Below are 23,600 nucleotides of genomic sequence, written 5' to 3' on the forward strand. Positions count from 1 at the left end.
TTGCAATGTTTGGAGCCGTTTTGGATTTACTTTGCTATCCACCAATAATCGCTGTCTCGAAGCGTTGAATGTTTTCCCCACTAGGCCGGATATACCATGTGAGCATTTTGTGAAACACTCTCGACTCTACATCGAGGTGAATTGGGCTATTTCTAGTAACCCGTTTAATTGTAGACCAATCTACACCATTTTCATCTGAATCCCCTGTATTCGCTACACCTAAACCCTCCGCAATAGACTCTGGAGATATATATATATCCTTCCCCATGACATGTGTATTAATTCCTATTATATTAGTCTTATTAGGCTCGTGCTGTAAGGAAGCATTGTTGTAGAAGACTCTAACTAGGTTGGGATAATATCTTGGTTCTACACCAAGGAATTCAAGCCAACCCCAAGATGTAAATGTGGATTTAAAACTAAATGCATATTTATCATCAAACAAGAAACCCAGGTCAATGACACGTTCGGGACGAATCTTCCTTACTTTAAAACTCGTCTGCCATCTTTGTTTCTCCATGTCGGATCTAAAGTTCAGAGTTTCGAAGGACCTGATTTCCTCAGAAGAATCGTTTGTTACAGAAGGAGGTGGTTGAGAAGAACTGGGTTGAGAAGAGCTTTGAGAAAGACCTCGCTTCTGACGCTGACGTTTTGGAGCCATTTTGGTTGGATGCTACCCCTATTACAATGGAACACAACACATTCAGGATAAAAACTCCAATATAGAAATCAATCAAACCCATAAAATATCGATAAATTTACCTGAATATCTGATCGTCACTTATGATAACGGTAGAAGAAGAAAGAGGAGAGGAAGATCTGCCTGCTTGCATTTATGTTTAGGGTTTCTCGATTAAGAGTACTATATAAACGGTGGAAAACACTTGATATTTAAATTAGTATCGACACAAAATATATTAGTGTCGACACATTATTTAGACATATTCTCTCATAAAACCGGTATAATTGTACCGGTTAGATTAAAAAATTACATATTACATTATACTTTTGGGTTCGATGATTTTGGGATCGACACTTTTTATATATGGATCGACACTTTATTGATTCACCTTGTAAAAATTCATTCTGGAAAAAAATATCGACACAAACTATATTAGTGTCGACACATTATTTAGACTTTTTCTCTCATAAAACCGGTATAATTGTACCGGTTAGATTAAAAAATTACATATTACATTATACTTTTGGGTTCGATGATTTTGGGATCGACACTTTTTTATATATGGATCGACACTTTATGGGTGCACCTTGTTTTTAATTCATTCTGGGAAAAAAATATCGACACAAACTATATTAGTGTCGACACATTATTTAGACTTATTCTCTCATAAAACCGGTATAATTGTACCGGTTAGATTGAAAAATTACATATTACATTATACTTTTGGGTTCGATGATTTTGGGATCGACACTTTTTATATATGGATCGACACTTTATTGATGCACCTTGTTTTTAATTCATTCTGGAAAAAAAATATCGACACAAACTATATTAGTGTCGACACATTATTTAGACTTATTCTCTCATAAAACCGGTATAATTGTACCGGTTAGATTAAAAAATTACATATTACATTATACTTTTGGGTTCGATGATTTTGGGATCGACACTTTTTTATATATGGATCGACACTTTATGGGTGCACCTTGTTTTTAATTCATTCTGGGAAAAAAATATCGACACAAACTATATTAGTGTCGACACATTATTTAGACTTATTCTCTCATAAAACCGGTATAATTGTACCGGTTAGATTAAAAAATTACATATTACATTATACTTTTGGGTTCGATGATTTTGGGATCGACACTTTTTTATATATGGATCGACACTTTATGGGTGCACCTTGTTTTTAATTCATTCTGGGAAAAAAATATCGACACAAACTATATTAGTGTCGACACATTATTTAGACTTATTCTCTCATAAAACCGGTATAATTGTACCGGTTAGATTGAAAAATTACATATTACATTATACTTTTGGGTTCGATGATTTTGGGATCGACACTTTTTTATATATGGATCGACACTTTATGGGTGCACCTTGTTTTTAATTCATTCTGGGAAAAAAATATCGACACAAACTATATTAGTGTCGACACATTATTTAGACTTATTCTCTCATAAAACCGTATAATTGTACCGGTTAGATTAAAAAATTACATATTACATTATACTTTTGGGTTCGATGATTTTGGGATCGACACTTTTTTATATGGATCGACACTTTATTGATGCACCTTGTAAAAATTCATTCTGGAAAAAAAATATCGACACAAACTATTAGTATCGACATGACCCTTAATGTGTATAAGAAACATGTACAACAACATACTGCTAACTTTTCTCATCTCATTCATAATTATATTCACATAAAAAAATAAATCGTATACAAAATTATAAATCGTATACAAAATTATAAATCTTATACAAAATTAACTCGACATTTACATCATTGCATCCTTTTGTTATTCTTATGTAATATTGCGGCTTTTGTTATCTCCTGTCTTCGTTCATTTTGATTGTGGCTTACGAGATCATTTAATACTCGCGATCGATCCCAGTCTCCAACAACCTATATCAAATTGTCAGAACGTTAAGTATTGTCAACTACAGCATTCAATCTACGACTTTTAACAATTTTACCACAAACAATTTTTTCTATCCACTTACAAAATCACCAGTTGCCCTGTAGAACCGATCGATTCCATCCACATCATCACATACATGCCGCAATCATATCTGTTACAAAATTTGAAAACCACACATGTCAATTATGATGAATACTGCATAAATTAAGCTTTCTATTTGTGATAACATCTCATACCCATTCAATTGCTTATTCTTCTTATGCTCCACAAATTTGAAGTTTTTCAAGGGATACTTTCCTAGAGATCCACATGACTCAACCCAAATGCGTTTCTTATTATAAGAATCTAATATTTAATCTGCATTAAAATAGAAGAAGTTATGCACCAAAAAATTATGCATTATAATTTACATAATGTCCTTTCATACATACATACATACCAATCTCTTAGCATCCTTCACTCTCTGTTTAGCTGCTTCAGTTGTAAACATACTATCATATATTGTTACAACATGATCTACCATATCCAACACCAACAGATACCAGTGTGAATTATGGTAGTTTATTGTGATCATTATCTGCAACAAATTTCACACCCAATTTGACAAAATTCAACATTCTATATCCGAAAACATCATTTGCAATTGGTATGGTGTCTTACCTTCTCACAGTCCGTGAATTTCACATAGTTATCCAATATGACACCCCAGAAGGTAGAAATATTCTCAACACTTTCTTTATTGTTGGCTTCCAACGCCTGTTGCTGTAATTACGCAACAAACATTATTAATTTACCGTCTATAACACTACTTTTCAATATTTATTAATTTAACTCACCACTAAGAGGTATGGAAGGTAGCCAATCCTCCGGTGTGACTTTTGAGAATCGTAGCATATGGTCCAGGCGAGCAAATCGATAACCTAACAAAATTAATTACACAATCAGAACATATTCAATAAGTTTTATTTATTTTCTACTTTCTACTTACCACACCGCCAACCCATTCTGTAGGCTTCAACGTTGCAACGTCGTATACAGTAGCGAATTGATTTCCCATTGATATTACAGAATATCTGTATGAATCATTAGGATTAATATCTTGTCATGAAATATTTAAATATCACTCACAAAACAATATATTTCACTTACCCCGATTCTAACTCGCTATTCCATAAATAATCACAAATTGCAGCTTCGATGTCATCAATTCCAGTTGGAATGTCCGCTTTTTCAACCTACAATTTTGCATACAAATTTTGTCACAACAACATAATAAAATCAAATTAAGTATTCTTTTATTAAACTTACCTTCTGCTTCTTCTTCTGGGGTGCAGGACATTCCGAATCCAAAACTGCTGCTATGACACTCTCCGGTGTATAAAGCACATTGGGCCTCTCCTTCCTCCTCATTTCTTCCATCTCTTCTTCTTCTTCCTCCCTCTTTTCTTCTTCATATTTTTTCAGTTCATCGTACTTTTTTTCTACATAGCTCTTCATATCTTTTATTTCACCCTTCAATTGAGCTCCTTCATCCGAGTATTTATCAACCACCCCTTCACCCCGTAAGTTCACTCCTCAAATCAACAAACTCCTTCACCACTCCCTCAAATTTCTCTCCCGTCACCATCTTAATATCACCCCTTAACACCGAAACTTCTTTCACCACTTCACCCCTCAACACCTCTACTTCTTTCACCACTCCATCTATTTTCCTTCCACTACCCCCTTATGCCTCTCGAGTTTCTCTACGACTTGATCAAGTTTCTCTTCGACTCTTGATTGTCTTTGCATGATTTCAAATTGGATTTTTTTGATATCAGCCAATTCAGACATCAAAATGTCGAAGTTACTCTGTTTTGCTTCACCGTCGTCCCACTCACCTTCATCCCCCAATACTTCTTCCCTCAATACAACCATCCCTCCTTTCTTCTCCTCTGCCTCCACTGCCTCCTCTACATCCTTGCCAATAACCTTCAAAAAATTAAATTACAATATTAAGACATTGATTATATTTAATATTATTTAATTACATTTATTACCATTTCTTGCTTCTTCCCTCTATCCAACTTCAACTTCACCATCACTCTAACCACCTCTTCCTTCCCCCATGCACGGATGCGTGCCACTCCGGTTCTTTCATAAGCCGGCACTGCCTCACAGCCCGACCAAAAATCGAACAGTGCAACCTGCATTTATAATAAAATTAGAATTTTTATATAAAAACACAAAAAAGTGATTCAACTCATTTACCTCTAAGATTGCTATGCACCCTTTGAGGTATCTCTGGCTGCCCTTTTTAAAGGTGATAATTGATTCAATCAATCTCGAATGGATATATTCAGCCCAATTGAATTCACCCTTCAAGCCTTCATCGCAAATGAGCTTCATATATTCCTTGTTCGTTGACGTATCACCCGTTGGACAAAGAAATATACCGACAAGGTACAATAGAACTCGGGCCTTCAGCTCATCCCCCAAGTAAGATCCACTTTTGATATCCTCTTCAACTTCAGTATATGTCACCTTATGATTCAAACCATATTTGGAGGCAAGTGCTTTCCAGTTCTTACTCCTACAGACTTCTATAACACTTTTGCCTTTGTTTTGTACCCCCAATACGGCTGCAGCAGTCGATACCCCCAGAGGGAATGAATAATCACCATACTTAGCCATACATTGACTGACGTCAAATTGTGCCATCAAGGATCGACACAATTCCCTCCGAATAGGTCGATCCCTTACTCCGATCAACGATCCAAAACCTATCTCTCCCAGTACATTCAACTGACCCTTCTCCTTAAGGTGTTTAATTAATAAATTCACCCTTTTAATGCTGCATCTTGTCGAAACTTCCTACATTTTTTAACAATATATAATGTTATAGTTCTTATATATTTTGTATCAACGTATTTACAAGTTTAATGAATACCTTATTTTCATGTGCTTTCCTCCGTTCTTTGTATTCTTTACTATCATTCCTTGACTGTGTGATGTAAGGTTCCTTTTCAGCATCACTCATTGAATTCCATTTGGACCTCACATCTTTTTTCACCTAATATTAAACATAAACGTTTCTTAATCAATACATTAACACTAAATACTAATACTACTCAATGTCAATTTCATTTTACATACCGAACCGCTCTGTGTGCCATCTCCCTTCATCCTTTTGCATTCGGCCATACTGTTAACATTTAAAATTTGTAATCAATTTAAAGTTTATCGATACTTTAATCCAATTACCATTTCAACAATATAACAAAAAGACATTGATACTTACTAGAAGTACATATATCCACCCTTTGGTTGCTTTCGAGTCTCGGCCTCAATTTCAAAGTCATCTGCTCCACCAACAATTTTCCAACCCATTGACTCCATTTTTCCTTCATATATCAGTTTACGCAAATCAAATTATTTTGTTACATACACTTTTCAATATACAAATATAGATAACTACTCTTGTGGTAAAACGGTTTTCTTCAAAAGAATTTGAATGGCCACACCAAAATGTGTCGGCACATTTATACAACCTATAATATCATTTTCTACCTATAATATTTAATAAAAGTATCGACATTTATCGTTTTCCTTGAATATCTATTTCTACCTGCAATCGGTCCCAAATGCTTCCTTACTCCAAAACCCCAAACAACACATAAAAAACCCTATCGCGATTACTGTAATAATAAAAAATTAGGGTTTCGACAACATACTTTTCGATTCGACTGCAGCAACAAACAAACAAACTTCGCTTTAGAAACGCCTTCTGAAATGCAGCAACAATTACTCTTCGATTTCAAAAACTCGTCCGTTCTATCTATTTTCAGAGGATATTTAGCTTATATTTTCATCGGATATGTATTTATATTTAATCGATACAAATACAAAAGTGTCGATACTTTTATGTCAGGTGTCGATACTTTCGAAAGGATAATTACCTATTTCTTTGAAAGTGTCGATAATTTATTACACGTACTTACGAAAGTATCGACACTTTCAATATATCCGGTATCATTTTACCGTTTTTATCATTTTGATACCGGTTTTATCATATTTTTACCTGTTATATCGTTGTGGATCGATATTTTTTTTTAAAGTATCGACACATTATAGGCGCTATAACTGCTTCTCTTTTAAATTCACAAAGTGTCGATCCTTATATAACGTATCGACACTTTTAATTTTACCGGTTTTATCATTTTGTTACCGGTTTTATCATAATTTTACCTGGTATATCGTTTTGGATCGATATATTTCTTAAAAGTATCGACACTTTTTAGGATTTAAAACTGCTTTTAAAGTTATGTAATTTATGTTTCAATTTATTTAATAGTGTTTTATGTTTTCCACCTACAATATTAATTTATAATTTAATTTACACAAAATTTTATTTGATTGTTTTGATATTTTATAAAATATTATTTAGAATTTAAATTTAACAATATTAACCAAATATAATAATAAATATGTTTTCAACAGTGAAATAAGTATGGACACTTTTATAAAAATGATATATACTTTTTTGAAAGTTATGTAATTTATGTTTCAATTTTTTTAATAGTGTTTCATGTTTTCCACCTACAATATTAATTTAATAATTTCATTTACACAAAAAATTATTTGATTGTTTTGATATTTTATAAAATATTATTTAGATTTTAAATTTAACAATATTAACTAAAGATAATAATAAAATATATTTTCACAGTGAAATAAGTATGGACACTTTTATAAAAAGGATAGATAATTTACAATATAACAGGTAAAAATATGACAAAACCAGATTCATTATGACAAAACCGGTAAAATTTACTTGATATGTTAAAAGTATGGACACTTTTATAAAAAGGATAGATACTTACCGATAACCAAAGTTTACCGGTTACCAAATTTTTTAATAGTTTTTCATATTTTCTACCTAAAACATTATTAGTTGTCAACATAATAGGTACCGCTAAACCGAATTTATTAAATACATTTTAATGTATCCGGTAATGCTGTATATTAGCCGTATATTAACCCGCCTTTCCTGAGACATTCCCGGGATTCTCTCTTTCTGTGTGTCTTCAAATTATTTTTACTCGTCTAATTTACTTAACTGGGAATCTGGTACTATGTACGACGGCCATAAATATAAACTACTATATAAAAGATCATGAAATTAATTCTATTTCAGGTAAACTAATGTATATATCCTTTAATTTATTTATTAATATAACACTCAAATAATATTATTAATCTAAATAACACCCTTTTAATGAAGATACGTCTATATGAAAGTAATTGTCTTTAACTGTCACTAACACGAATGTGATCAAGTTTAAGAAATTTTTTTGACAACTCAAAAGTAACAAGTTTTTACCATAATTTTCTCAATTCTCACATTTTTTATATATGAGTTTTTTAAAGGGTTTAAATATTATCTTTCAAATATGTTTTTATTAGGTGATTGGAGATAACACCATGGTTTTCAGAACCGGACCGGTTAACGAACCGGTCATGCTACCGGTTCACTGGTTCAACCGGTCCGATTGGTCGAAAAAACCGGACGACGTCATAATTATTTAAAAAATTAAATAAAAATATCAAAAATATTTAATAATTTTTATAACACAAGTCATATTCAAAGCAAGTTATAACATATATAAGTTAAAAACCATAAAATCAAGTGAAACAAAATGATTCAAATTAACTACAACATAATATTTAAGGTAAAACATATTAAATAATAAATATAATTATATAACTATAATTAAAAAATAAATTTGGGGTTAAAAAAAATCATAACAAAATTATATAACTATAATTATATAACTATTCTTTCACTTCAATCAAGCTCGAATTTTAAGCTTCAATCGAGCTTCTATTTTTTTTTTGAGTTCAAGCCTTTTTGAGTTCAAGTTTCAATATTATATTTCGAGTTTGAGTTGAACTGGATAATTTTTAGCTTGTGAGTTTGAGTTGAGTTGAGCTTACTTTTAAAGTTTTCAAGTTCGAGTCGAGCTCAGCAATACTCGAATTCGACTTGGCTCGTTTAACAAACGACGTTGTTTGGTTTAATTTTTTTTAAAAAAAAAACAAAAATCCCGGTTTTTCCCGATTTTTTCCGGTTTTCAGTCGGTCCAGTTCGAACGGTTCAGCGGTTCTAGCCGGTTCACTAATAACGGTTCAACCGGTTTAGATTGAACCGAACTAAGTAACGGTTCCCGGTTGAACCGGTTGAACCGGCCGGTCCGATCCGATTTTCAAAACAGAGGATAACACGCATACATTCGACTCATGTTTGTGTAAATATGTTATTGATTAAATATATGTCATCGATTTATAATATTTTAGTCACTTATGTTATTGATGTGGTATTTTAATAAATATTCTAACTTTTAATTTGACTTTTAATTTTAGATGAAATATTAATTTAAATGATAAACTTTAGAAAATTTTAATTCATGAATTTAATCAAAATCTCTCAACAACAACAACAACAACAAAACCCTATTCCATATGTGATGGGGTAAGGGGGAGGTAGGATAGTAGGCTGTCCCCCAACGCCAGGTTGAGAGCAGCTTCCGTGGAAGACCTCCGGCAGTCAAAAATTAAAATAAAGATAAAATACAATGCATGTTTAAATAAATAAATAAAATACGTAGTTGGACAATCTTCATATGTAGTCTTCATATGCACGTCTGTAATGGGAAGTAATCCCTGCAAATACACCCCTGCGTAAAAATATCTGCATATATACAGAAAAGTAAGACCCGTCCAAAATTATAAAGAGGAAACATGAAGAACAGTATACTAGGAATTCAACGATAGTAGGCTTCGAGAATGGATAAAGTCAAATGGGTTAAAACCTAAACTAAGGCAACACAACTCCGCTACCTTAGTTCTAGGCCTTCATTAATTCCAATGACATAAACGTATAAAAAGTATAAGTAATGAAAGTACTACAAAGGCATTAAAAGAAGACAAAGATGATACACCCAATGGATGTGACTCTCCTTACTCGGCTACCCTGGTCTTAAGTCGCCATAATTTCCTATCAGAGGTCATGTCCTCAGTAAGGGCTAAATCCTTTAAATCAGATCTCAAGAAGTCTTCCCATTTCCGCCTTGGTCGACCTCTCCTTCTGGTACCGTCGACTGTAATCGACTCTACCCTCCTAACCGCATCCGATGGTTGTCGTCTTTGGACATGCCCAAACCACCGTAGTCTTCCCTCCCTCAATTTTTCGGATACAGACACCACCCCCAAGGACATCCTAATAGCAGAGTTTGGTGTCATGTCCCATAGAGTCCTACCACACACCCATCGAAGCATTCTCATTTTTGCGGCCTCTATCTTCCTTACGTCATCCTTCTTGATAGCCCAACATTCTGATCCATACAGCAACGCTGGTCTTATTGCCATTCTATAAAATTTTCCCTTAAGTTTTAGAGGTACCTTCGTGTCACACAAAACTCCAGTAGCAGTCCTCCACTTTAGCCATCCCGCCTTTATACGGTGTGAGACTTCTTCATCTACACCCCCATCTTTACGTATCATAGACCCTAGGTACTTGAAACAATCCTTTGAGGGGAGAACGTGTCCTTGTATGCATATTTCTACGTCTTCATCATTTTGGTTCTCACTGAAGTTTGAACATAAATACTCTGTCTTTTCAATATTGATCCTTAGTCTTTTTTCTTCCAAAGCTGTTTTCCAGGTAGACAGTCTTCAAAATCTCTCATCGTCAATTATTGTTGACGAACGTCGTTAATCACTATCAATCGCTAGTCGTTGTTGATGATATTCAGACCTCAAAAAATTTGGTTTACTCTCTTTTGACCTCCTGAACGGGAATTTGATTCATATTTCACAAAAAAAAATCCCTATACTTCAGTCTAACTTGAAACCCTTTCCTTCCTTTAATACTATACCATAATCATAGTTCAAACTCAAGAAACATAATCTTATTTCCGAGGTTCATTGTTGGTTCATAGGCAGTTTCCACTTACTAACAATTTGAACCTTATTTTATTTTTATAAAAAATCATCATAAAACATAAATGTAATAGATTAGGATAATTGATCTTAGCTCTCAACAACAAAATAAATTTCTCAAAATTGACTTAATGGGTAACTAGAAAGATCACCAAACTTAACAACTATGTAATCAATCATTGGTGATGCCAATAATATTAATCATAAATTCATTGTTATTATTATTATTAAATTTTAAAGAAAGTTATGAGTTCTACACTAGAGTTACAGAATTTATTATACTTTTAATGAAACGAACATCAGATTTATATTTAAGAGGTTAAAACAAAATGAATTAAAAAAATTATGAGGTTCAACGATCATCATCGGCGAGAGTCATTGGCGACTAACATGATCAATGATAGTGGTGAGTGGCGACAGATGCTAGGAGACTTTTTATCAGATTTAAAGGTTAAATTAAAATTTTATTTGAAGTTGAAGGTTAAATTGATATTTTATCTAAATTTGATGATCAAATTAAAATTTAATCCCTTTAACTAACATGCAATATTATCAAATTAATGAATAATAATATTTAACATCCGTTAATTTAAAACATTATAAATCGATAATATAAGTGGTCACGATATTACTTTTTAAAATCTATAAGCAAAAGTAAAAAAATGAAATGAAAGTGACAATTTTTTATACATAAAAAACTTTTATTTATTTATACATAAATATATATAACTATTGTTGCTTTTCAAAGATTTTGTCGGTGCACCTAATAAGAAGGATGCTTCATCAAGATCCATGTATATATTTGCCGCTGACGTATAGGAGTAGTTGAGTATTAAATGGGAAATAAATTCCGAAAATGTTGTAAAATACATGGACACTATGCTTTTACTCCTTCAAACTTTGTCTCCTTTCGTCCTTTGGCCTTTGCAAGTGGAAGAGAATAATCAATGCCAATGTGAGTGTCCAAATGTATCCAACGTAAGCATGACTTTAATGATCCATGGTTAAGATTTGTTTAAATATTTTATCTCAATAAAAGAGATTATTAAAATAAATAAAAAATCATATCAAGCAGTTCGTAAAAGAAGGATAAAAAATTCAACAATACATGATGAACCTAAAAATAAAGAAATTAACATCCCTTCACTCCATCGTTGTTTCTTGTAATCAACAAACTACAGAGTTATATAGAAAAAAAGTTAACGAGCCATTCACAAATTTATCAAATATAATTGGATTTTACTCGACTCAACTCAACTCGTTAAAGTATCGAGTCGAGTTCAATTTTGAATTCAAGTTGAGTCAACCTAAATCGAGCTTTAACTGAGTTTTGATAGAGTCGAATTCGAACTGATCATAAGTTACTCAACTCATTGAGCACCCTTACTTATTATCATCTTTCATTGTTTCCATCTTTGACATGAACTTATTCCTTTTCATTTTCCGACTTCTTCGTCCTATCAACGAAGGCCCTTGATTGCCACTTATCAAGATCCAGATTTTAGAATGAACTGTAATTTAAGACTAAAATGTTTCCAAATACAAAAATGTTAAGTGCCAGTGGTTATGATGATATCATTAAAAAGAAACATATAATTAATGATATTTTTTTTTAAAATAATGACTTAATTTTAAATATAGTTACTTGTAATAAATCCCTAAATTATTACTTAAATTTAATTGATCTTCAAACTTCTAAATGTTCTATGTCAATCTTCAAATTACTAGTATCATTTTAATCAGCTTATTCTGTCAGTTTAATATCAATTTTGGCGTTAAAAATTAGCTTAGACATGACACCTAGTATATTTAAAACACGTAAATCCAATTTAAACAACATGCACCTATTGCATTGACTTGGATATATGTGTTTAGAAAAATAAAAAACCCTATTTAAATTTTAATATCATGATATATATTATTTACATGTCTGATCTAAACTATTCATGCAACATGTGCACATGTTTAAAATTTAATCATTGTATTTTAAATTAATATGCTTCATGTTAGATATAAACTGACATTTAATGTTCAAATTACTTGTTAAACTGATGAAAAAACCTGATTGAAATGATATTTGATTATTTCAGAATTTAATTATAATATTTTAAAGTTTTAGAAATAATTTAGAACCTATATAACAATAAAAAAAACATTTGATGCAATCAACTCTTTTAAATAACATTACAACAAAAATCGTCAATTATATTTCTCACTTTTCTAGTTTAAAACATAAATATAAACTATATAATTTAATATATGGAAATATTTAAAATTGTTAACAGAACAAATTATTGAAAGCTCTCAGTCGAGAACTCTTCTTTCTCTCTAAGATTGTGGGTTAATATCTACTAGAAGTAAAAAATATTTCGTTTTTTTAGACAGGAATTGTTTAAAGAAAATTTGTTTGAAATTATTATTAATTGCGATGAAAGAGACGGAGTTGGGGATGTACAAGGAATTCGAATAACAATCTAGAGAATTAATTAAGCTAATAACAATGCATGAATATCTGAACAGATAGGAGTAAATGCAATGAATGTATATATATGTTCCCAAGGAAAATGTTTAAGCAAAATGCTGAACGGATTTATGATTTAAATTCAACATTAATTTTTAATTTTTGAATATCTAATTTTCTCAGCACTTAATTTGTTGGGTTCATGAAACAACTCTTTAGCATTTATTTATTTTTTCTCATCTAGAAAATGCTATATAAAGTGTACATGTTTGGTGTTCGAGTCTGTTCATTGTGAAAGAAACCCATAGTTGCAACTTGAAAGATGTTTAAAAGGGAATCAGCAAGAGCAGCAACTGGAAAGATGAATAAAAGAGAAACAGTGAGAGCAGCAACTGAGTCGACAGTGATAAGTCTGCCTCGGGTGAAAGAAGAAGGCCCAATTGTTGTTAAAGTGCAAGGACAGACGCAAGCTGAGAAATTTAGCTGTTGGATGGGGCGGAACATGAAGCTGCGCTATCTCATGCGTGATTACTGCGATCGAACTGGTGGCGTTTTGGAATATATGAGGTTCCATCTTGATGGTTCTCGTATCAAACCCGACAAAACTCCCAATGATTTGGGGTTGAAGGACGGTGATGTCACCGATACCAATTCCCAGCAGATTTCTGGCTGATTCTTGTGTTTGTTTCAGTCTTTAATGTTTCAATGTCATTAAAAGCTTCTTCTTTTCAAGTTCTATTAAGCTTTTATATATATGTTTTCAAAGGAGTTTAATTAGTGGTGCATGGGCTCATTTGTTTTCTTCACTAAATATCGGATCGAAAAAGCTTTAATATGGCACTGTTCATATGGTATGATTATGAAAACAATCCCATATATTCTAATCACTAGATATTTTTTAAATTATGAGATCGATTATATTCTAATCACTAGATAATTTTTTAATTAGGTAACAAAAGTTTCATTTCGGTTTCAATCAAATCACCTAACATGATAGTTCTAAAATTTTATTACATGATTGATAAAAAAAAATATTTAGGTTTTTATGGTTGAAATAAGTTTTTTTTTTCTAAAAAAAACTATGATTTGACCTTGATACGGATTGAACTTTGTTTGAGGGAAACAATTTGATTGTGGCAGCTATACACAATTTACTCCTTCTGGTTTGGGTAACAAGTCGTAATTGGTGGTTTTATAGTGACTCTTGTAACTAGTGTAGGGTGTAGGATTATTAGAGCTACTTATAGGTTGAAATGTTAAGTGGATATAGTTAACTGAAGATAAATTTGATTATAATAGGTAACGTTTGCCTATCAGAGGTTATATCAATAAGTCATAACTTATCGACAATTTTTACTCATTCAAGAACTTCCTTATGAAAACATTCTCCTTGTCTTTCGAAGTTCTTGAGGTTCTTTATCTGAAGGTGTTTTTTTTTGGGGATTCTACCTACAAAGAGTTTTTTTCTCTAGAGGCTTTAAGGTACATGTGTGAAGATGACAAATGAAGGTCGTTTTGATACAAGTACAAGTACAATATTTGTCCCCCATTAGTCTAGGGAATATCATAAAGTGTCTTGACCTAAGACTTGACTGTTGGATCGTTATTGACATTTATTAAGATATTTTTTTGGGAAGTGTGGTATGATTGTGTCTTGAACCACTTAAGTTCTTAAATACGTGATGCATTGGGTTTAATGTGGCGGAATGACATGTTTTGACTTTTGGGATGTATCGTTTTTTTCAAATATATAAGGATGATCTGATTAAATATTCCATAGATAATTTATGTCCAAAATGTTTTCAAACATTGCCTCTAAAGAAATAGTCATAATAGATTCATGATTGTTAGTGTTATGTTTGGTGTGGAGTATCCTCTATACTATAGAGATTTTAGAAAAGTGTGGCCCAAAATGTCATAACTTCCAAGGGGATTATTGATTGCCAGTCCTAGTTTCTAGAGAATTGAAAAATGGTATCCGAATATGGAAAAAATAGCTCTCAATTCTCACAATTTAGATTTAAGCATCGCAAAACTTTAGGCTAGGTGGAATTTAGCTAAGCATTAATTGGATCATGCTTAGCATTTTTGGTATGAAATAATAACTAGAATAGAAAGTAAAAAAAATGAAAAGACAATAAACTTCTATATAGAAAACCAAGGAAAAATAAATACTAATCTAAGTTCAAATGATGAACCTAAGGGGTATTTGTACCCGAGAATCCAAATGAAATAAAATAACTAAAAATCATAAATAAAAGATAAAGATAAAATACTGAAATTGAATCTTAAATTTAAACCTAAAGGTTTATTACAAAAAATAAATGTAAATATCTAAAACTTGTGGTTCTAGTTAAATTCTGCTTTATCTTATAGAAAACCTCATATTTATCACTCAAGCTTTTATCTTTAAAATAATATTGAATGTTGACTCTAAGAAAATGCTGAACTGCCTTCTAGAAGCTATTGACTGTACCACCAAAAATATGGTGCGTCAAAACAGGAATGCGTTGTGTCTTAGACGGTGCTCGTGACTCTTGTCACGACTCCTAAAAATATTCCAAATTTTTCCTTTAACTGTTGATTTTGGTCATATTAAATCAAATCAATTTCCTACCCAAAAACAAGTGCAAGTAGAACAAAACAGTGACATAAAGATGACAAATGAGGAATAAATAACACTAAAACCATGTAGTTGCACTATCTCCTTTATATATAATTCCACATACTTTTCCATTTATTCTGTTCGCACAAGAATGAAATTGCAGTCTTTGTAAAGCAATCTACAATTACCCATATTGAATCCTTTTTGTTTGGTGATAGCGACAATCCTGTTATTAAATCCATCATAACTCTTTCCCATTTCCACTGAGGAATTGAGATCGGTTGCAATAATCCCGAAGGCGGTTGATGTTCAGCTTTTACTTGTTGATAATTAAGACACTTCCATGCAAACTCCGTAATGTCTCTTTTCATGCATGGCTACCAAAAACATTATTTAAAATCTTGATACATCTTGTTCCCTCCTGGGTGTATAGTTAAGGGACTACAATGTACTTCATATAAAATATCTCTTTTCAACCCGTCAAAATTAGGAACACAAACTTGATTTTTGCAGTGTAAACACCCATTTGGATTTACATCAAAGTCCTTGAGTTCACTTTTTTTTTTAATTTTTCAAAACAGGCTAAACATTTTTCATCTTTCTTTTGCAACTCCCGAATCCGCTCTAACAATACCAGTTTTAATGTTAACTTAACCATCAATGCACCATTATCCTTTAACACGATTCAGGCATTTAACCTACGCAAAGGGGCAAAAGTCTTCTGACTAAGAGCATTAACTACTACATTAACTTTTCCGAGATAGTAATATATAATCGCATTTTAGTCCTTGAGTAATTCAATCCATCTTATTTGCCTAAAATTTACTTCTTTTTACGTCAATAAATATTTCAAACTTTTGTGATCGGTGAAAATATAACAATGCTCACCATATAAATAATGTCGCCAAATTTTGAATGCAAAGACCACCGCTGCTAATTCAAGATCATGCGTTAGATAGTTCTTCCCATGGGGCTTAAGTTATCTTGAAGCATAAGCAACTACCTTTTCATCTTGCATTAATACACATCCCAAACCATTATGAGATGTGTTGCTAAAAATTGTAAAATCCTTGTTCAATTTCGGTTGTACTAATACCAGAGCTTCTGTTAAAACTTTCTTCAATTCATCAAAACTCTTTTGACATTCATGAGTCCAATCAAAAGACATATATTTTCTTAACAATTTGGTTACAGACAAAGATTTCATCGAAAAGTTCTTTAAAAACCTTCGATAATAACCTGCGAACCCAAGAAACTCCGAATCTTTGACACACTCTTCAGATTCTCCCACTCTAGAACATCTTTTATCTTCTGAGGATCCAATCAAATTCCCTCTGCAGAAACCATGTGTCTAAGGAAAGCCACTTCAGTTAGCCAAAACTCGCACTTAGAGAACTTTGCATAAAGCTTCTTGTCTTGTAACGTTTAAAGAATCACACGAAGATGGGCATCATGCTCCTCCATTGACTTCAAATACACTAAAATATCATCAATGAAAACGACCACGAACTGATCAATGTATGATTGGAAAACTCTGTTCATAATATCCATAAATGATGCAGGTGTGTTAGTTAACCCGAATGGAATTGCTATAAATTCGTAATGACCATACCGAGTCCTAAATGCCATTTTTGGAACATATCTTTCTTCTATCTTCAATTGATGATACCCTGAGTGTAAATCAATTTTAGAAAACACTGTAGGTCCATTGAGTTGATCAAATAAATCTTTGATCCTTGGAAGATGATACTTGTTCTTTATGGTCACCTTGTTAAGTTATCGATAATCAATACAAAGGCGCATCGAACCATCTTTCTTCTTTACAAACAATACTGGAGCACTCCAAGGTGACACACTGGGTTTGATGAATCCTTTATCCAAAAGCTATTGTAACTGACTCTTCAACTCTTTTAATTCTTTTGGGGCCATCCTATAAGGAGCCATTGAAATCGGCGTCGATCATGACATCACTTCAATATGAAATTCAACCTCCCTATCTGGAGGTGAACCATGTAATTCTTCCGAAAATACTTTTGGAAACTCTCGGATTGTCGAAATATCTGCAAACTTTCTTTCTTTGGCTCTAGTATCTAACACATTGGTGATATAAGCTTGGCATCCTTGTAGCATTAACTTCCGAGCTAACATCATTGATATCATATTAGCTAAGTGATTGATTTTCTCACTGACCACACTAACTTCCGCTCCATCAAGACTTTTCAACATAACACGCTTAAGTCGACAATCCACAATGACGTGATAATGATAGAGCCAATCCATTCCTAGGATAACCTTGCACTCGTCAAATGGTAATTCTATTAGATTAGTAGGTAATTCAATTCCCTGAATCCATATAAAACATCCTTGATAGATTTGTCTCACCCGAGCATTATGCCCTAATGGATTAGTCACAAACACCTCGCTACGAATAAGTTCTACTAAAATTCTCAAGTCTTTCACCAGTTTACTACTAACATAAGAATAATTCGATCCCGGATCAATCAGAACTAAAACAGATTTACCAACTATCTGAAAAGAACCTGCAATATTTTTAGGATCATCACAATCTTAATTGGTCTTAAGATTGTACACTCGAGCAGTGGATCTTTCTGTTTGACCAGGCTCTCCGATCATCAATGGGAAGTATCGAATAAAATGTCATTCCTCTTCGCACTTAAAACAAGCTCCCAAGACTCTTCGGCATACGCCACTATGATGTTTTCCACAGTGCTGACATTGATTTGGCTTGTCCAATCCTGACTCTACTAAGTGAGTTGGTCTAACTCTTCTAGGTTTTGATCCTCTACCTGAGGATGCTGTGGATTCTGATCTAGTCTGAGGTCAAAACTCGAAGCTCAACTTTTCTTGGATTGCGAGGCACTAGAGGAGGCACTAGGTCTCTTATTCCATTGCGTCTTTTTCTCCACAAACATCTCATTTTAAGCTTGCTCCAAGGCTTTGGCTCTGTTTACTACCTCAGCTGAAAATCTACTTAGCTTGATGAATTTGAACTCAAACTCATATACTTTGTGATTCCATTGCTTTAAGCTCATGAATTCTTGCTTTATCTGACGAATGAACTGATCCCATGTATTTGTTCTAAAACACTTCCAAGAAGAATGACCATGTCACCTGGTCTATTGCAGCTCACATCATCACATTAGACACCAATTCTAGACCTCACAATAACGAAACTACCCAATCCAGCTTCTCAATTTCAGAACAATGGAGATTCTCCAGCATTATGTTAAGGTCATTGAGCCACAGATCGGTGGCAATTGGAACTTCCTCAGATTCTCCTTTAAACTCAGGTTCTCTTAGACTTCTAAGTTCCTTATCAACATTCACCGCAAGAGCTAAGGGAGCCGACGATTGGAAACGCATTAGAATTGCGTCCAACGTCTTGAAAAAGCTTCCCTGATCTTATACAAGCACTCCCTGATGTGCCTGCTTCTCACCTCGCCTGCTCGAGGCAGGTGAGTTGCTACTTCATTTATCTTATCTACTGCTTTACTTCGGGATCCCTCAAAAGTCGACATCTAATACGATAAATTCACTATTATATTAATAAGGATAACATACTAATCACCTTATCAGATCATAAAGACTTAAATAAAAGTTGGCATGTATGCTTTTTAAAACAAAAAATGACTTTATTTTAAACTTAAATCCAATTAAACCATAGCTCTGATACCATTAAATGTAACACCCGTAACTCGTACCCATCCTGGATATGAATCTAAGGTGTCATATTGACTTTTCAAATTATAGATTATTAACAAATTAGGAAAATTAAACTTTTATTCATAAAAAGATGAAAACCTTTAATTTAAAGTATTTAATAAAATCACATTCTTATTTCAATAAAAGCTTCAATAATTTACATAAATAAAAAAGTATGAGTTTACAAAATAGATCTGAGAATTTCAATTAAACTTGTAGTATATGCCAACGATTACAATTTACAATAACCTACATTTAATTTGTCTTGATCTGACCTTCATGGAAGTATGCTATCCTCTACTAGCTTCAATTTTCACATTTCTCCAAACCTCGTGTGAAAGAATCACACGCTAAGTCAATGACTTAGTGAGGCAAATACGAGAAAAACTAAACTTTATAAACAAAATCTTTATTTATTTAATAGAAACCTTTCCTAAAGAATTCCAAATTGTTTTCCACAATAAGAAGATATACTTATATACATTATTCGTTTTATATAACTTTGTTTCAAATGCCCAACATATACTACTGAGAACTCTAGGTATTTGAGTACATTAAGGTTGTGCACTAATGTTGTCACCACAACTCGCATAATTTGCACTGAAGTGCCACATAATTCTATCGAAGGACCATATAGGTTTGTGCCGAAGAACCACATAGGTTTATCCCGAAAGTCCACATAATTTTGTCCCAAAGGACCACATAGAACCCTCGACTCTTGGCATGTCAAAATACCTCTAATCCTCATACATATACATTGGGATTTTAACCACATAATATTTTGTGATTCATTATTCAAAGTATCTCTTATTCACATAGACACTTTCACATTGAGTATTTTCAGATACATATGTTCACATGTCACATTTTCATAATCATATACACATAATCATAAAACATAGCTTACATAATATAGCTTGAATAAAACATTGTAAAATATAACATAAGAGAAATTGGAAGGTTTTCGATCGAAAACAATAAGGTTGGCTTATTGCAAGCCTTCCTCAATTCTAATTAAAAACCAAGGAGTAGAACCCACCTTTGCCTCACTGAAGTCCTAAACAAAGTTCTTAACGCTTTTGATCGATAATCTATGACGTTAAAGTGATTGGAAATTTGACTTTGATCAACGTCTACACAAGAACAATCAAATGTAAATATCTTAATGCGAATCGCTTATAACCAATCATAATAATTTAAGCTAAAAGAAACACTTAATTTATCATTTCATGCTCACTAGTATCAGTACTTCCACTACAGTACCGATACTTCCCTTCTATCGTATCGATACCCCCTTCGGTACCGATACCATTTCGTCATTTTAAAATTTTAACTTGAAAATTCTATCGATGCCTTACTCTTGGTATCGATACTCCCCTTTCAGTATCGGTACCTGCTTCAATTAGTACCGACACTGATCATTGAATTCCAATTGATTTGCCTTGAAGTATCGATATTGTTCTTCCAGTATTGATGCCATGCCCATAAACTACCATTTTTATTTCAAAAATTAACCAAAACTTACCTAAATATCCTATTTTTAACCCCTTTAGGCCTTTAAACTCAACTTCATACATTCCGACTAAGTTTTCTCCATTCACTACTCCTAAACATACAAATTTCACTGGAACACTTATTCCCAAATCATAATATAATTTCAAACATGTTTTTAATTATTTCTAATCCTTCTAACTCTTTAGTTAGATCATTGACAAGTCAAATTTATCAACAAGACTCCAAAAACTACACCATATCAGCCATTCATTTCAAAACCCATTTTACAAATTCATTTCTAATTCACTCCTCTTGTTGTTTTAATACCTTATAAGTTTTCCTTAAGCTTATATAACCTCAAGCTTCAAACAGCAACCCAACAATTTGCAGAAACCAACAACATACATAAACTTACCTTTGCAATAGAGCTCACGTCCACTAAGAAGAAGACAAGAAATGTTTCCAGACTTATCTCTTCATTTGCACTTGTTTTATAACCCATAAAAGTAAAGATAAAAATCCTTGTTGTGAAAATACCATAATGCCCTTCTACAATTCCAAATTTGATATAAAGCCCTACACAAAATTCCATAATAAATCCTTAAACTTTTAAGTTATTCCAATTAAATCACTAAGTTTTGAATTCTTACATTTTGATCACTGAATCGATTGGGATGTTACAAAAATCCCTGTAGGTGACTTTCTAGCCCTTTTCCAGTCTTTCTCCTCTTCCAGAGTCATTTTTAATTCCATTATGGTACAATTGGGCAATTTAGGCTTTGATGTATTCTTCCCCTCAGTAATAAATGTTGCATTAACAAATTTCAGGGATCTGAAGGAACACTCAAAACTTCCTCCTTTACTTCAACATATAGAGCATTAGCGGACATAGAAGCAATAATGTCCTCCTCAGCATTGATGCATACCAATTTTTCCTCAAGCACGAACATAAGTTTCTGATGCAGTGTGGATGGCACGACACCTGCCTAATGGATCCAAGGCCTTCTCAATAGATAATTGTAGGTAAGCATGATATCCATAACTAGAAACTCGACCTCATAAGTAGATGGACCTATGGTCAAATGAATATCAATCTTCCCCAACACTTTTCTTTTTGTTCCGTCAAATACTTGAACGACGCTCTGGCAATTTCTCATATGTGTACTGTCTACTAGCAACTTCTTCAAGGTTACCAATGGCATTACATTCAATGCATAGCAATTGTCAACTAGTACTCGGGATAACACTTGCCCCTTGCACCTAATACTAATATGCAAAGCTTTGTGACTACCAATCATCCCAGATTGGATCTCGTCATAAAAAAAAGAGATAAAATTATCATCTTGAATATTTGCAACCAATCTATCTATATTGTACACGGGTCATCATTCGACACGAAGTCTGATTCAAAACTTTCAACAGAGCATTTCGGTGTACCGCAGAGCTTAGTAAAAGAGTAAGAATCGAGATACGAGCAGGTAACTTATGTAGCTGTTCAATAATACTTTATTATCTATGTTTCAAAATTTTTAAAAACTCTACAGCTTCATTTTCAATCACAGGCTCGCTAATAATTGGCTTATCATCTTTCAACAATAATTCAACCTTCTTCCATTTATTGACGACAATTCTTTTCTCAGGTTCTTTGGTCTGATTCTCCAACTCCTAGTAAAATGACCTACTTCATCCACTTATTCTTTGGCGATCTCTATAATACCCACGTTATCCATCTTGCACTCGTATATCCAAGGGAATTATTTATTATCTTTGTAAGGGAATGGAGACAAGGTGTGATTACCATCTTAGGAGTTACTTTCTTGCCACATGAGTTTTTGGTGTAATGAATAAAGGATAATTGACATTGTAAACTCCATTGGAAGAACCCTCGGATGCATAAATTTCTGCTTCTTCTTCTTTAGTAACTTCTTTGTAAAATTCCATTTCCTTGTCATTCATTATTCTTTGCACCAAAGCTCTGAACTCAGAACAATCTAGTATGGGGTGACCTTCACTGTTGTGATATTGACATGCATGTATACTCTTATAAACCACGTTAGAGACCAACAAGTCAGCCTTGATCATCTGGCTCATATCCAATGCATGGGTAACCTTACCTCACTCACCTTAGCTATAATCTTCTTTCTTTTTTCCTCAGTAATTGCATTGACCCCTACACCTGTATGGTTTGGCAATGGGTTCTGAGCCACGTTTGGTTGCTCACTATCACAAAATGATGATGTTCTTTTTCCCTTAACCTTTGGATAATCTTCTTAAGGGCAATTCAGTTCTCTACTGAATGCCCCAGAACCCCTGTATGATATTTGAATTGGGAATTAGGGTCATACCATTTAGAATAGGGAGGTTGCATTGGTGATGTATGGTAAGGTGACACCACAAGTTTATCATATAAAATCTGGAACAATTCATTGTAGGACATGGGTATCGGGTCAAATTGAAACATTTCTCTCTCTTGTCTTCTTCCCCTTGCCCTTGCCTGACAAAGTTCTGTGTGGTTGACCCTGTGGCTTGAGGTCGAGACACAATAATATTATTGGAGTCATACTTCCTCACAGTATTAACTTTATTATCCTTCTTGTTATCAGTGGTTTCTTGCTAGATTCTCCTCTGTCAAGCCTCCCACTCTTGATGGCCATTTCGATCATCTCCCTGATGTTACCAAATCAATAAAACTCTTGGATATTTTCCTATTAGGTGGCCAATG

The 23,600-nt window shown here is 33.1% G+C and overlaps 1 protein-coding gene across 1 annotated transcript; it reads left to right on the forward strand.

Moving 5' to 3' along the window:
* The first annotated feature begins 13,378 nt into the window (after positions 1–13,378).
* Positions 13,379–13,729, forward strand: LOC120129434 (putative small ubiquitin-related modifier 7). Its single transcript, XM_039146934.1, has one exon. It carries the CDS (start codon positions 13,379–13,381, stop codon positions 13,727–13,729), a length of 351 nt encoding a protein of 116 aa, XP_039002865.1.
* The last annotated feature ends 9,871 nt before the right edge of the window (positions 13,730–23,600 follow it).

This window comes from Hibiscus syriacus, unplaced genomic scaffold (assembly GCF_006381635.1).
Source record: "Hibiscus syriacus cultivar Baekdansim isolate YM2019G1 unplaced genomic scaffold, ASM638163v2 tig00110500_pilon, whole genome shotgun sequence".
Classification (NCBI taxonomy): Eukaryota; Viridiplantae; Streptophyta; class Magnoliopsida; order Malvales; family Malvaceae; genus Hibiscus; species Hibiscus syriacus.